This window comes from Juglans regia, chromosome 7, assembly GCF_001411555.2.
Source record: "Juglans regia cultivar Chandler chromosome 7, Walnut 2.0, whole genome shotgun sequence".
In the NCBI taxonomy this organism is placed as follows: domain Eukaryota; kingdom Viridiplantae; phylum Streptophyta; class Magnoliopsida; order Fagales; family Juglandaceae; genus Juglans; species Juglans regia.
Window position 1 is genome coordinate 2,596,601 of NC_049907.1, and position 15,054 is coordinate 2,611,654.

At 37.2% G+C, this 15,054-nt stretch overlaps 1 protein-coding gene across 1 annotated transcript; it reads left to right on the top strand.

Annotated features, from left to right (window-relative positions):
- Nucleotides 1-13,679: 13,679 nt before the first annotated feature.
- On the top strand, nt 13,680-14,688 carry LOC109019328 (germin-like protein subfamily 1 member 17). The gene is made up of 2 exons (XM_019001607.2): nt 13,680-13,889; nt 14,005-14,688. Exons 1-2 carry the CDS (start codon nt 13,751-13,753, stop codon nt 14,538-14,540), a joined length of 675 nt encoding a protein of 224 aa, XP_018857152.2. The 5' UTR covers nt 13,680-13,750; the 3' UTR covers nt 14,541-14,688.
- Nucleotides 14,689-15,054: the final 366 nt, after the last annotated feature.

The window sequence follows — 15,054 nt, forward strand, 5'->3', positions numbered from 1 at the left end:
GTCTCTTTGTTATAATCATCAACAGGTGTGATTGAACTTAATTGCATTTTGAATACGTCTCAGGAGTGATATCTCTTGTAAGGGCCCCGGCCTTGCTTCCCTTATCATTCCGACCCCAAGGCAAAATATACAAAATTAAATAAATAATAACACAAATGAAAAATCTATTACACATGATCGTAATTTAATGGATAGGATTCAAATGAATTTATTTCTTGAAATGTATAAAATGCCTTGTCACTGTAATTCTTAGTCAATAATTGAGGTAAGCAAAATAAAAAAGACAACAACATCTGCGAGTTTGTTTTTGGATTGTCCGAAGTAAAATTACAATATTAATTGAAGGAATCGAATTTGTATGGTATTTTCAATATCTGTGAGTACTTGTAGTTGTTAAGAATGGTTCTCCCCATTAGATAAACAAATTTATTAAAAGCTGATCAAGAATCTACTGAGTCCTACCTGCTGATCCTTGCAAGGAAAGACAGACCAATTCATGAGTAACTCCCCTACATAAATAGCTAGGCATGCTCCTATGCAACATTCTTCACCCCTCACCCAAAGCAAGAACATACGTACATAATATTGATAGCCTCAAAGATGATGAAAAGTGTTCCCAAGTATCTTGTAACCGTGGCCCAGTTGGCTTTGGCATTGGCTTTCTGATCTACCTCTGCCTTTGATCCTTGTCCTCTTTAAGGCTTTTGTATCACAATCAAGTACAGTTCCAATGCTGATCGTTAGTACACGTAGTTCTCTCTGTGTTGGAAATAGTTTGAATTAGCATTTGGATTGTGTTACTTTGGCATCACATGTTTAATTTGTAATGCCCCAGTCCCCGGAGAGGTCGGAGAGTTACTACCTACCGTCTAAGATTATCTTTCACAATATAAAAGGATATTCCGAAAGAATCCCTGAACATAACCTCCTGTAATTTCAAAAGAACTCCATAAAGATAGATTCATCTATTACCACCAAAAATACATGAAACTCTTTCTACATAGTCAGCAAAATAATAATCTAACAAATAGATAACTCCTTAAGGCTTTAATAAAAGTGTCAACATCCATTAACTAAATCGATAAAACAAATTAATCTTCTAAATAGTAGCCTCCAAAAATTCAGCACTACTTGCATGCCCCCTCCACATGACAATCTTATTGGTTCCCCGCTTTCATTCTTGATCCTAAGTTGAAATATTCAAATCATCTGAAAAATATTGTGGAGATAAGGAGGGTGAGTTATCAAGAATTTAGTAAGCAGAGAACATATACTAGTATATAAACATGAGCCTTTATCAAAATTTAGAATGCGGAATCAGAATACTTGTTTTTAAAATGCAAAATTGAAACATGTTACCAAAAATATAAGAGCGAAACTCTAAGAAAACATTCTTATTCAAAATTCCCTTTGGCAGAGCATAACTGAATATCTTCATCTTATATTTTTATATTAGAACAGAGACCATGTTTATCCCCTATGGTAGGGTTGTGCATTATGTAGAAAGCCAAACAGGACATAAATTACCATAAATATCAAAGCGATTTTACTCAGAACAGAAAACCACTATTATATCCTGTGACAAAGCCAAAAGTCACTATTATATCCCATGACAGGGCCAGAGATCACTATTATATCCAGTCACAGGGCAAGATGTCACTATTATATCCTGTGACAGGGTCAGATATCACTATTATATCCTATGACAGGGCTAGAGGTCACTATTATATCCCGTGACAGGACTACATATCAGAACAAAACAGAATCAGAATCAGAGTCAGAGTCAAAACAGAATCAGAACATCATATCAAAGATTTTTCAGATGCCAAATCATTCCAAAACAAAGTACTGAACAAATTCAGATCACTTCACATTTTCCAAAAAAAATTCAGAATATTTTCCCGTCACATGTAAAAATTATCAATTTTCATATTCATTCATTTTTTTCTAAGTTCAATAACATAATGCAAAAAATAAGCTCATGTCTATATCAGTCATGCTAGAAAATACTTAATTCTTATACAGAATCTCATGAACAATACAAAACAAATAACTGAAGTCGTTTCACATTTCTTTTCATAAAACAACATGCACATTTTCAAAATTAACATCAGTTCATTTAATTTTATACAAAGTCCAGCATATCAACCCCGCTTACCTGACTCTTGTGGAGAGTTACTAGAGCGTTCAACTTGAGCTCTATCAATGTCACGACCTAAATAGAAAATTATTCACTAACGTGTTAATACCCCATATAAATAAGAATTCAATAAAACTAACTAAATTCTGTGATTCTATTCAGCCCACACATGACATCATTTTGCTTCGGTTTCATTACATGGTATAAGCATACTCACACACAACCTCCAAAACATCAACCCAACATGCCATACCCAACCAACCAACTCACTTTCATAACTCGTTACGACATCGATAGCCCATAATCGTCGCAACCCAACATAACCCTCCATAACACAAGTTCAACATTCAACATTAACTCAAATTATAGCACCTAACAATTACAATATCGCCAAACCATACAGTCTAAACTATCATATTTATCCACCCAAACGACTATTTATCAATTCCAATAGTAACTTAAACATCTACCATAACCAACATCAAATCCAAAACACCAATATTTAAACTTGAAATAGACAACAAATTCCACATGATCCAATCACATAAACAAATCTATCATCCAATCCAACCGACCACCCTTACTCATCGGACTCAGTCTGGCACAACCAATAATTTCATAGTAAATATGAGTTAGTGTAAAAATACATTTAAATTTCAAAAGTTCTTTATAAAAAATACTTACAAAGATGAAAGGCAACTCTGGAAGATCGAGAGTGATGCCAAAACTGGCCGAGCAGTGGCGGGTAGAGGTTTCCAAAAAACAGCCGTAGGTCTCAAAATCTAATTTTTGAACGGGGACAAACGAAGACTTGGGATGCCTAAGGGAGAGCTTAAGGGTGTTGGTGAAGCTATTGGTAGTAGTGGTTGGCTGTGGGTGGCAGCGATTGAAGGCCAAAACACCCAAATCGAAAATGGGGATGGGGGGCTTCATGGGTGGTAGGTCGGAGCTGAGGAAGAGTAGGTTAGGTAGCTGGAGGGCCGATGATGGTGTGGTGAAAAGTGGCCAAAGGTGGCGCGACAGTGGCGTTAGAACCCAAAGACCGCTCAGCTTGAAGCCGTGAGTGAAGGCTAACGGTGATGCGAGAGAGGTTGAGACTAGAAAGGGAGGGTCGCCGGCCGGTGGGGAAGAAGATGGGAGGGGTTGTGTCACACACGAACGACGCACTGAGCAGACGAAGAAACGGACAAGGAGAGGGGAGGGGGTTGTCGCACGCGGGAGGAGAAAGAAGTAGAGGAAAAAGGAGAAAAAGGAAAGAAGGAAAAAAAAAGAAAAAAAAAAAGGAAAACGAAAAAGTGAGGGAAAGAAATGAGGTTCAATCCTCATAACTTGGGTCAACAAATTGATCTAATGAAAAAAATTTCAAAACAGTAAGTTGAATAAAATAATTTAAACATTGTAACTGAATAAAATAAAATAGTAAATCCAACAATAAAATAATTTAAAATAAAGATCAAATTAAATAATAAAAAATAATTAATAACAAGAAAGACACATTGAAATAGATTCCACAACTTAAAATATCATAAAATAATATAACAAAACTCATATAATTTTAAAACAAGAGAACTAATAATAGAATAAATGAAATAATTATTTAATTAAAATACATGTAAATATGGGGTATCACATAATCTCTAGCAATATTATGGGCAGTGTAAACCTGTTGTGTGAAATACCAAAGCCGTTGCCTTTGTCTGTCTTAGCCGCTAGAATCCTGGGGTCACCACTATAGCTAACGCAATCTTTGGATCTAATCCTCCCATCAATGCCTAAAATGATGTAGGTTATGTTAATGTCAGTTTCTTTTAGTTTAATTATTCCTAAAATAAAACATGAACTGATGAGGCGTAAATCCTAAAATGAGAGATCATATTAAAATAGGCTATGGCCCAAAAAATCTTATGGTGGGATACTAGGTTTTATTGGATTTTTTTTTTGATAGGAATGTAACACTTTTATTCATGAACAACCCCAATAACATCAAAGTTTCAGACCAAATTACTAAGTAGTCTAGATGTATGGCCTACTTTTCGAAAGTGTGTGCTGCTTCATTAGCCATCCATCCCTTGTGTTGAATAGAACAGCTTGGGAACATCTTCATCATATTCTTCACCTCAAAAACCAGGTTACCCCATGCTGATGTTGGTTCACATGCCTCAATCAATTCATTGACTATAAGTAATGAATCACTTTCAATAATCAGTTCATCAATACCCATGGGAATGCAGATTTGTAGCCCTTTGAATATAGCTAGTAGCTCAATTTCCATCGGGTCATTCACTCCATTTTCCTTCATATTTGCAACCATGATCACTTCAGAGGAAGTATTCTTTAAGATAACACCCACACCTGCACGATTTAGAGTTGCAAAAATAGCCCCATCTACTTTTAACTTCAATGCATTTTGAGAAGGAGCCTGCCAACAGCAACTTAAAAGTTTTCTGGTTTGTTTCTGAACTCTAGCTTCCTTGTGATCCTTAGCCAAAGTTAAAGCATACTCAATTACTTGGTCTGTTTTCAAGACTTTATTTTCAAAAATCTTCTGATTTCTTCTATGCCACGGACTCCAAGCAATAAGAAAAAACTGATTAAGATCTTCATATTTACCTTGACTCAGAACCTTCAAAGCTATTTGCATAATATCCGACTTAAAATCATCCGTCTGTAAATCAGGAAAGTAGTGATACCAAAACTGTCTAATAGAGGAGCAATAGCATAATGCATGTTCCACATCTTCATCCTCATATGTACACCATTCATAGAGAGCTTCCTAGAGTACATGCCTATCTTTAAGATTCCTTCTAGCTAGCAGCCCATTCCTACATGCTCTCTATTCAAAGATCTTGACAGGTACCTTCATGTGCCATAGTTTCCTCCAAAGCCTTCTCTGATCTTCAGCATTGGAACACTCACCATTTTGCTTAAGTTGTTGTTGAAACGGATCATATGCACCCTTTACACTGAAAACTCCAGACTTTTCATGTTCCCATATAAGACAGTCAGGTCTACTCTCTACTCTAAGCAACACTTTGAAGACATCTTCTACTTCTCGAGGGTATAATAAACCTCCAACTTTTTCCACATTCCACCATCTTGTTTTTGAATCAATGAGATCTGCTACTATTATTGTATCATGATCCTGTCCATGAGGACTCCTTTGTAACAATTTATGCCCAAGCAACCAATAATCAGTCCAGACATTAATAGACTTATCATCCCCAACCCTCCATTTGCAACCGGTTAGCAAAAGTTTCTTTGATTCCCATATCCCTCTCCAAACATATGAAGGGCAAGACCCTAAACTTGAATCACAAAAGCTTGAAGCAGGAAAATACTTAGCCTTGAACAGCTTGTGCAGCAAAGTTGTTACCTCAGTCATAATCCTCCAAGCCTGGTTTGCAAGAAGGGATTGATTGAAAATCTGTAAGTCCTTGAATCCCATACCTCCTTGTGATTTTACCTCACAAGTTTTCTTCCAACTAACCCATCTAGTTTTTCTTTCTTCCTTCTTTTGGCCCCACCAAAATTTTGCTATCATATTTTTGAGCTCACTACAAAGGGTACTTGGTATTCTAAAGCAACTCATTGTGTAAGTTGGAATTGCCAATGCTACTGTCGTGATCAGTATTTCTTTGCCTCCTTGTGATAATAACTTCTCCTTCCAACCATTCTGCTTGTGCCAAACTTTCTGCTTTAAATCTGAAAAAGCTTATTTCTTTCCTCTCCCCACTATAGGAGGAAGACCAAGATATCTTTCATATTGTTGGTGATGTTGGACACCCTAGAATCTCATTATTTCCTCTTGTTGGCTGCTATGGACATTTATGCTAAAGACCATTGATGTCTTTTCCTTATTCACCCTTTGACCTGATGTTCTATCATATATATCAAGGAGATGCTAAATATTTAAGCAAGTTTGCAAAGTGGCCCTGCAAAACAATACACAATCATATGCAAATAAGAGATGATTAAGCTCCTTTACAAATTTGAATACCTTCTATCTGTTTTTATCTTTCATCCTGTTGTACTAAAGTAATCAGTCCCTCTGTGCACAACAAGAACAGGTAAAGGGATAAAGGATTCCTTTGCCTCAAGACTCGAGATGGAAATAAAGGACCTTGAGGTACCCCATTTACCAATATGGAAAAAGAGACTGATTTCACACAAAGCATTATCAACTTGATTCGATTATCACCAAAACACATTTTCTGCATAACAGCTTCTAGAAACCACCCTATGATATGCTTTAGGCATATCAAGTTTCAGAGACATAAAGCTTTTCTTACCAACCTTTTTCTGTCTGCGGAAATGCACCAATTCATATGCCACAAGGATATTATCAGTTATGAGCCTGCCGGGGACAAAAACACTCTGTGAGCTTGAAATAATAATGGGCAGCACTTCCTTGAGCTTGTTTGCTAAAACCTTTGAGATCAATTTATAGATTACATTGCATTGACTAATAGGTCAGAAAACAGAAATCATCTCAGGCAGCTTCTTCTTTGGGATCAAGGTTATGAATGTGTGATTTATCTCTTGTGGGAACTGACAATGGTTAAGAGCCATCACAACAGCATCTATTACCTTGTAGCCAACAATGTTCCAAAACTTGTGGATTTGATAATTAGGTTAAAACTATATATGCAATATTTTAAAGATCAAGTGAAATCTTATTACTTGGTAATTGGCCCAAATATATTATTGAAAGATTGATTTATTTTGAACATGAGATTAAGGCTCGGTTTATTTATGAAACCCAAGCCCATTAACGTATTCAATTTTAAACAAATGTTACAAATTTAGAGTTCCATTCACGTTAAAATTCCTTGAACCTATTGTCTTCAAGATATTTAAACCCATGCACGTTTCTTCCTATTTTTTTCCTAGGGTTTCAGCCAACTATATATATATATATATATATATCATCTCATGGGATGGGTTACTTGAAATAAATTTTCAAGGAAAGAGGCTAAAATGGTGTAACAGGCAAGAAGGATTAGCAAAGAGTTGGGCTCGGCTAGACCGAGGTTTTTTTAATACAAAGTTTTAGACTGGCTCCCTCAAAGGTTGCTGACTTACTGGGGGCGTAGCACCTCGTACCATTCACCTATGATAATCTCTTGTGATCAGTATTTCCAAAGGTATGGGCCATGTTTGTTCCGTTTCCAACAGTTATGGGAGGAACACAAGGAATTTCTCCCACATGTCAAACAATGTTGGAAGGAGGAAGGGTGTGGAAGAGGACTGGAGAAGCTGGCTTTTAAACTGAAGCGCATGAAACAAGCTCTTAAAACATGGAACATGGATGTATTTGGACATGTGGAAGTTATGATCCGAGACATAGAACTGAGGATTGAATTACTAGATACTCGCCTACAGGCAGGATATGAAGAAACGGTGGAGCAAGACCTATTAATCTCAAAAATTGAGCTGGATATTTTGAAAAGTAGAGAGGAGTCCATGCTTGAGCAAAAAGCCAAAGTTAAATGGCTAAAAGAAGGAGACAACAATACTCGCTTCTTCCACTCGATTCTGAAGAGAAGGCATCAAACTCAAGTAAAACAAATGCTCAAAGTTGATGGAACTTTATACAAGTGTCCAGAGGCGGTTCATGATGGAGCTGTCCAATATTTCCAAGAGTTATTAAGCCACGAAGGCGAGGGGGAGCTTCGAGAGTTGAGCCAGTTTATTGACAAAGAAATAACGGAAGAGGAGAATAAAGAAATCCCCAAGCGCCCAACAGTGGAAGAAATTTGGCAGGCCCTTTTTAGTATCCCAGTGGAAAGTAGTCCAAGACCAGACGGTTTTAGCTTGGGTTTTTTCAGAGCTAGCTGGGAATTTATACAAGGGGATGTGGTGGAAGCCGTAAAGGAATTCTTTGAAGGAAAACAACTACCAAGGTTTTATATGGCATTGTATGTGGCCCTCATTCCCAAAGTACAACAGCCCACCGGGTTTGAGAAATTTAGGCCTATAAACCTATGTTCCGTGTTATAAAATTTGGTCAAAAATTATTGTAGCACGGATCACACATCTACTGCCGAGGGTAATATCTCAGGAACAAGGGGCCTTCATTCCCAAGAGGAGCATTTTTGAAAACATAAGCTTGACTCAAGAAATGACCTAGTCCATTCATAAAAAAAAGATCAGAGGTAATGTGATATTGAAAGTGGACATGTCCAAAGCGTACAACTGTGTGAACCGGAACTTTTTGTTACATGTTTTGGCATCCTCTAGTTTCTTGAAAGAGGTTTGTGGGCTGATCAAGACTTGTATTACAACACCGTGGTATTCCATTCTCCTGAATGGACCTCATTTCTTTTCCTACATTTTCTCTTTTCTCTTTCTCTTTCTTCCTTTTTCTTTTCTCTTCTTTTTCTTTTTCTTTCTTCTCCTTCTCCCGCGCGCGACCCATCTCTCCCTCTCTTTTCCCGTGCATCGCCCCTCTTCCCCAGCCCACCGCCGTGAGCCGGCGGTGACCGACACCACCCCTCCCATCAGCTTCTCCACCGGTCGGCGACCCGACCCTTCCATTTCCAGCCCTCCTTGCACCGCCGTTAGCCACCACGAGCTTCTCCAAGTCACGTTACTCCTTGCGCCGCCGTCGCGCCACCTTCGACTACCATTTCTTCACCACTTCATCCTCCACCTCCTAGCAATCCAATGGACCCAACCTCAGCTCCGATCCGTCACCGATGAAGCACATCCAACTCCATTTCCGTTTCGGGTATCTTTGAACTTCAACCACCCTTTGCGCCGCCACCCACAGCCAACCACCACCACCACTAGTTTCACCGACATCCCTAGGCCCTACCCTATCAATCTCGGGTTTTCGTTTGCACCCATTCAAAAGTGGGTCTTTGAGACCCACGGCCACAGTGCATTTGGCATTGTTTTGTTGCTGCGTTGTTGCTTCTTACAGCTCCGTGATCTTTCAAAAATTATATTATGGCATTGTAAGTATTTTTTTCAAAGAACTTTTGAGATTTAAATGTATTTCACGCTAACTCATATTTACTGTAAATTGGTTGGTTGTGCCGGACTAAGTCCGAGAAGTAAAGGGGTCGGTTGGATTGGATGATAGAGTTGTTTGTGTGATTGGTTTATGCTACGAGATTTGTTGGCGGTTTTGGATTTAAATGTTGGTGTTTTGTGTTTGACGTGGGTTATGGTGGATATTGGTGATTTTAGGAAGTGATGATATATTTTGGGATTATGAAGGTTTTAAGTTTTTAGGAATTAAAATAGGTTATTTAAGAAGCTTAGGCTTAAATATCAAAATCCGTGATTGATTGGAAACTTACGGAAATTATGTGATTATTTTTATAGGTGACGATTTATAGTCGACTCGACATTTTTGAGGAAAATTTTGAAAAGCTAAGTTGTCCAGATAAGCGGGGTTCCTATGCTAGATTTGCATAAAAATAAAATGGACTGAGGTTGAGTTTTGAAAATAAACATGTTTGGTTATAAAAATATATTTGAACTACCTTAGTTATTTGTTATGCATTACTTATGTGATTCTGTTTAAGAATAAAATATTTTCTGGCACGACTGGTGTAGACATGAGCTATTTTGCATTTTTGCTTCTAAATTGTGAAAAAGATAGCGAATATGAAAGTTTGTGCATAAAATTAAGTTTTGTGATTTCTGAAAACTCTGTTATGTTCTGAAGATGTTCTTTACTCTGATATGATGTGATTTCTGAAAACTCTGTTCTGTTATGAAGGTGGTTCGTATTATGATATGATGTGATTGCTGAAAACTTTTGACATGATATTCTGAATCGGAATGTGGTTTGTGGATGGTGACCTATTTGACCTAGCATGGGTGCTAATAGTGGCTTCTGTTTGGGTTGGTACCAATTGTTCTGTTTCTGGTGCACCCACTTTGGAAACAAAGTGGTTTTCTGGTGGTCTTTCCTGTGTGCACACTCGAGGCTCCAAGAATAAATAAAGGGAAGATTCACATTCTGTTTCTACTCGGTTAGCTGCCGGGATTTGCACAACCCTACTACGGGGGTTAAACATGGCCTCTGATGCGATATGATGCTCTGGTACCATGGTGGTCAGTTACGCTATGCCAAAAGAATTTGAATAAGAATATTTTTGAATTTTCGCTCTGATATTTTTATAACATGTTCTGACTCTGCATTCTGAAAATAAAGTGTTTTGTTCTACATTCTGAATTATGTAAATGCTCATGTTTGCATACTAGTATATGTTCTCTGCTTACTGAGTTGTTGATAATTCACCCCCCTCTTATCTCCAATATTTTCAGATGATTGTTGGATATTTCAGCTGAGGATCAGGACTATGAAGAATTGGGTGAGATGACTTAAGAATAGTGGATTAAGAATAGAAAGCTTTCGATGAGTACTGGTAATTTTTTATAATTATATTGTTGAAATGTGATTATAAGTGACATGTAGAGAAGTTGGTAATTTGTTTTGGGGTTACTATATTGAGGATTTTATATACGAGTAGGTGTGGTTAATTAAGTTTGAAGTGTTTACGTTTGATTTGAATCTTTTGGAAGAGTATTAGCAATATTGGAGTTGATTATCTGGTAATATGAGTTAACTCTCCGGACCTTCGGGAACGGGGCATTACAATGATAGACTGAGGAGGATAGGGATTCCTGTTGTATCTAAATGTAACTGTTGTCATGAAGGTGGTTATGAGGATATTAACCATGTCCTTTATGCTGGAGACTTTGCTCAACAGCTATGGAGGAGAGGAGCAAGACAACTAGGAATTTTTTTCCGGGAGGGATTAACGTGGAAGGAAAATATGCAGTTATGGTTTTGGCATGCTACTCGGTCATCTCAGATGGGTGTAAGCTGGGGTGTTCTTCCTTCAATATTAACATGGCGGTTGTGGTTGAGGAGATGTAGGGCACGCATGGGAGATTACATGGAGTCACGAGAAGAAGTGTGGCAAGCAATAAGATATTGGATGGCCAGGCTAATGAAATTTTCCTCAAATTTTCGAAAGCAGGTACGTGGGGATCAAGAATTGCTGAGTGGGATGAATATTGATGTTATACCAGTTAAAGCTAAACGCATACAAGTGGTCAGGTGGATCAAGCCTCAACAGGGGACATATAAGCTAAACACGGATGGAAGCAGCTTACTCAACCCAGGAGCTTCAGGTGCAGGAGGGCTCCTCCGAGATGACCAAGGCAACCTGATTTTTGCCTTTTGGGCAAACTTGGGTGTTGGCAGTAACAACGCAGCAGAGCTGAAAGCTATCCTGCATGGTGTAAAGCTATGTAAACAACTGAGGATTTATAGCGTAGATGTTGAAACCAGTTCCTTGATGGTGGTTAGGTGGATTAGTGGAGCTAGATGTGGAGTTTGGTACCTTGAAGACTATTGGGAGGAAGTTCGGAAAATTTTCAGAGAATCCATCCAGCATGTCTTACTAGAAGGTAATAATCCAGCCGATTTCTTAGCAAAACTAGGTGCCCACACTGCCCAGGGGAATGATCTAATATGGCATAATCTCTTGGAAGTTCGTAGGAAACTTCGAGGTCTCATTCGAACGGATAAGTCTAACCTTCCCTTTACGCATCCGTTAGTAGCCGGTTGGTGTCCAGTTTTTTGTGGGGTTTCTTTTTCAGTATGGGTAATTTCTTTGTGGTCCTGTTAAGTTTAGAGTGGGTCTTGTAATATGATTTCCTTCACCTAAAGTGAGGCATATTTCAATAAATTGGACGTACTCTCCTCTTTTTTTCTTTTCTTTTTTTTTTTTAAAAAAAAAAACCAACATAATTAATTCTAGTTGAAAAAAAAAATATGATGATCATGTAGGTAATATCTTTATATAAAAATAATAATTTTTATTTTAAATTTTATCATATTATATATATCTTCGATTGTTTTTAAAAATAGAATGATCATATATAATAAATATATAATATTTTACACTAAATAACTAAATAGATAGCATCAATTTCAAGTTAAATAAAAATGATCTAGCTATATATATAGTATTCCATGAAGAAGCTAGAAGAAGGGGCTTCGCTCGTAGAGAAAGACGCGTGTATAAGAAACTTCAGGTTTTTTCGGTTTGGATGTGAATGGGTAAAACGATGGCTGCATGCAAATTGTAGAGATCAATAGAATCAATAATAGAAAAATATTGAGGTGATCATTAAGGCTGCAGATTAATATTATTTGAAATGCCTGTGTATGAGGACAGTACTACATGTACATGATTTAGTCTATTTAGACCAAGCACGTCCCTCACATTGTTAATTATCGTATTCAAGTCAATAATGATGGAAGAATATCGAGGTACTGAGAAAGGCTCATTCTTAATTAGTAGTACATGAGCTTATAAAAAAATATTATGTATCAAGGTGATCAGAAAGGCATGTAGCAGATCAATATTTTAAAGGCATATTTGGACGGACATTTAGACCAAGCTGATCAAAACTCACATTATTATCGTATTCACTTGTTAATTAATTTTCTATCACAAAAACTGGGCATATATCTACTCTATTATAATAAGTGACTATCTAACTGTGAATAGTAATTTTTATTATTTTTCCGTTAATTTTTCTGGTTTTTCTGTTAAGTCTATTAAATCATGTTTTACCAAAAAGTCCTTAAAACTCTTGATTATTTGACATGCAGCTCTATTATAGAATTTAATGCAAGATCTTGTTTTACTAAAAGGTCCTTAAGGCCCTTGACCATTAGACGTGCAGCTCTCTTGTAAAATTTAATGAAAAATCATGTTTTACCAAAAGGCACTTAATAGCCCCATGGCACACAAGAATTGACGTCTCTTTTTCATGTCTTTTTTGTTCTGACAGTGCACTCATTCTCCTTTCTTTTTGTTTCAATTTTTTTAAAATAAAAAATTAATAATATTTTATTATTATATAGAGAGTAATAGATAATTCAATATAGATGCAGACCAATACTCATATTTTGCTGAAGTTTAAATTTTTGTTTAATTTTTAATTTTTGTCTTTCTTTAACATTGTATTTTCTTTTTCCAGACAAATAAACAACTGACTTTTTCACTTTTAATTTTTATTTAAATCATTATATCAGGTGCACTACGAGGCTAATTAACGCACCTGGAGCCATTCCCTAGTATGTATATATATATATATATAAATTAATTCTTTCTGAATATCTAAAAGGAATTCATGGGAAATTAGTTGTTGTGGTGGTGATCAGTTTGAGAGAGAGAGAGAGAGAGAGAGAGAGAGAGAGAGCTGGGTCAATGTAATACAGCTCAATATTTGTAGAATAATGAAAGTACTGCATGCACCGTTCCATTATTTGAAGAGGTCGAATTATTTGGTTGCATTTTCAATGTATGTGTGCGAGCAATAGTGGTTAAAGAATGTTTCCACCATCAAAGAAAAAATAATAATAATCGATAACCTTAGATTAATTAATTAAAGAGTAGTTGACAAGTATTACACGTTTATGGAAAAAACACGGACCAGTTCATGATCAGTAATTCCTCTCTATAAATAGAGATGTGACCATCCAACATTTCTCATTCCCTCCTCGCCAATATTAATTACTTACACAGATCAGTACTACAACGCAGAGATAAATCATATATAGCCTCAAATATGATGAACTCCAAGGTTGTTCCTAAGTACGCCCTTTTAACTGTTGCCCTGTTGGCTTTCGCTTGTTCCCTCGCCTTTGCCTACGACCCCAGTCCCCTGCAGGACTTTTGTGTTGCAATCGACAATCCTGCTTCTGCTGGTATGTACACATTATTATTGCTATATTATTTGATTGTATTTTCTGCATAATATCATGTGTATATATATATATAGTCATGATGATAACAAACATTTTCTTTCCTTTCTTTCTGCAGTATTTGTGAATGGAAAGTTTTGCAAGGACCCAAAGCTTGTCACTGCTGATGATTTCTTCCGCTCGGTGAACATTCCCGGAAACCCCACAAATAAAGTGGGGTCGAACGTCACCGCTGTGACAGTGGAACAATTACCAGGCCTCAACACCCTAGGCATATCCTTGGCTCGCATCGACTTTGCACCACGTGGCTTAAATCCTCCCCACACCCACCCTCGCGCCACTGAGTTTCTTGTAGTCATAGAAGGTACTCTTCATGTTGGCTTTGTCACATCCAATGCAGATGGCAACCGCCTCTTCACCAAAGTTCTAAACAAGGGAGACGTCTTTGTGTTCCCAATTGGTCTCATTCACTTCCAGTTGAACGTGGGAAATACCAAGGCGGTTGCCTTTGCTGGTCTGAGCAGCCAAAATCCTGGGGTTATTACCATAGCCAATGCAGTCTTTGGATCCAATCCTCCCATCAATCAAGATGTTCTCACTAAGGCCTTCCAAGTGGACAAGAATCTGGTTAACTATCTTCAGCAACAGTTCTAACTAATTTCCTAAACTAAAATCATAGATTTCAAGATGTATTTGCAATAAACCATTAGATGGTGTGATTAAGTTTGTCAATGTTTCCCAGCTTGTAACCTCATTGAAATTATTTTATTGAAATAAAATTGTTGCTTATAATTTACAGTCACTTTGTTATAATCATCAACAGGTGTGATTGAACTTAATTGCATTTTGAATACTTCTCAGGAGTGATATCACTTGTAAGGGCCCCGGCCTTGCTTCCCTTATCATTCCGACCCCAAGGCAAAATATACAAAAATAAATAAATAATAACATGAATGAAAAATATATTACACATGATCGTAATTTAATGGATAGGATTCAAATGAATTTATTGCACATGATCGTCCGAGCCCCTTGTCGCCCGGAGACAACCTAGTTGGGGACGTCAATCAGTTTATTATGCTCCCGAGTGACCAGAGGAGCTTTACCGAGATAATACCCCACCTCGACTTGGGATTGTGATACACACGTACCCATAAAAATATTACCA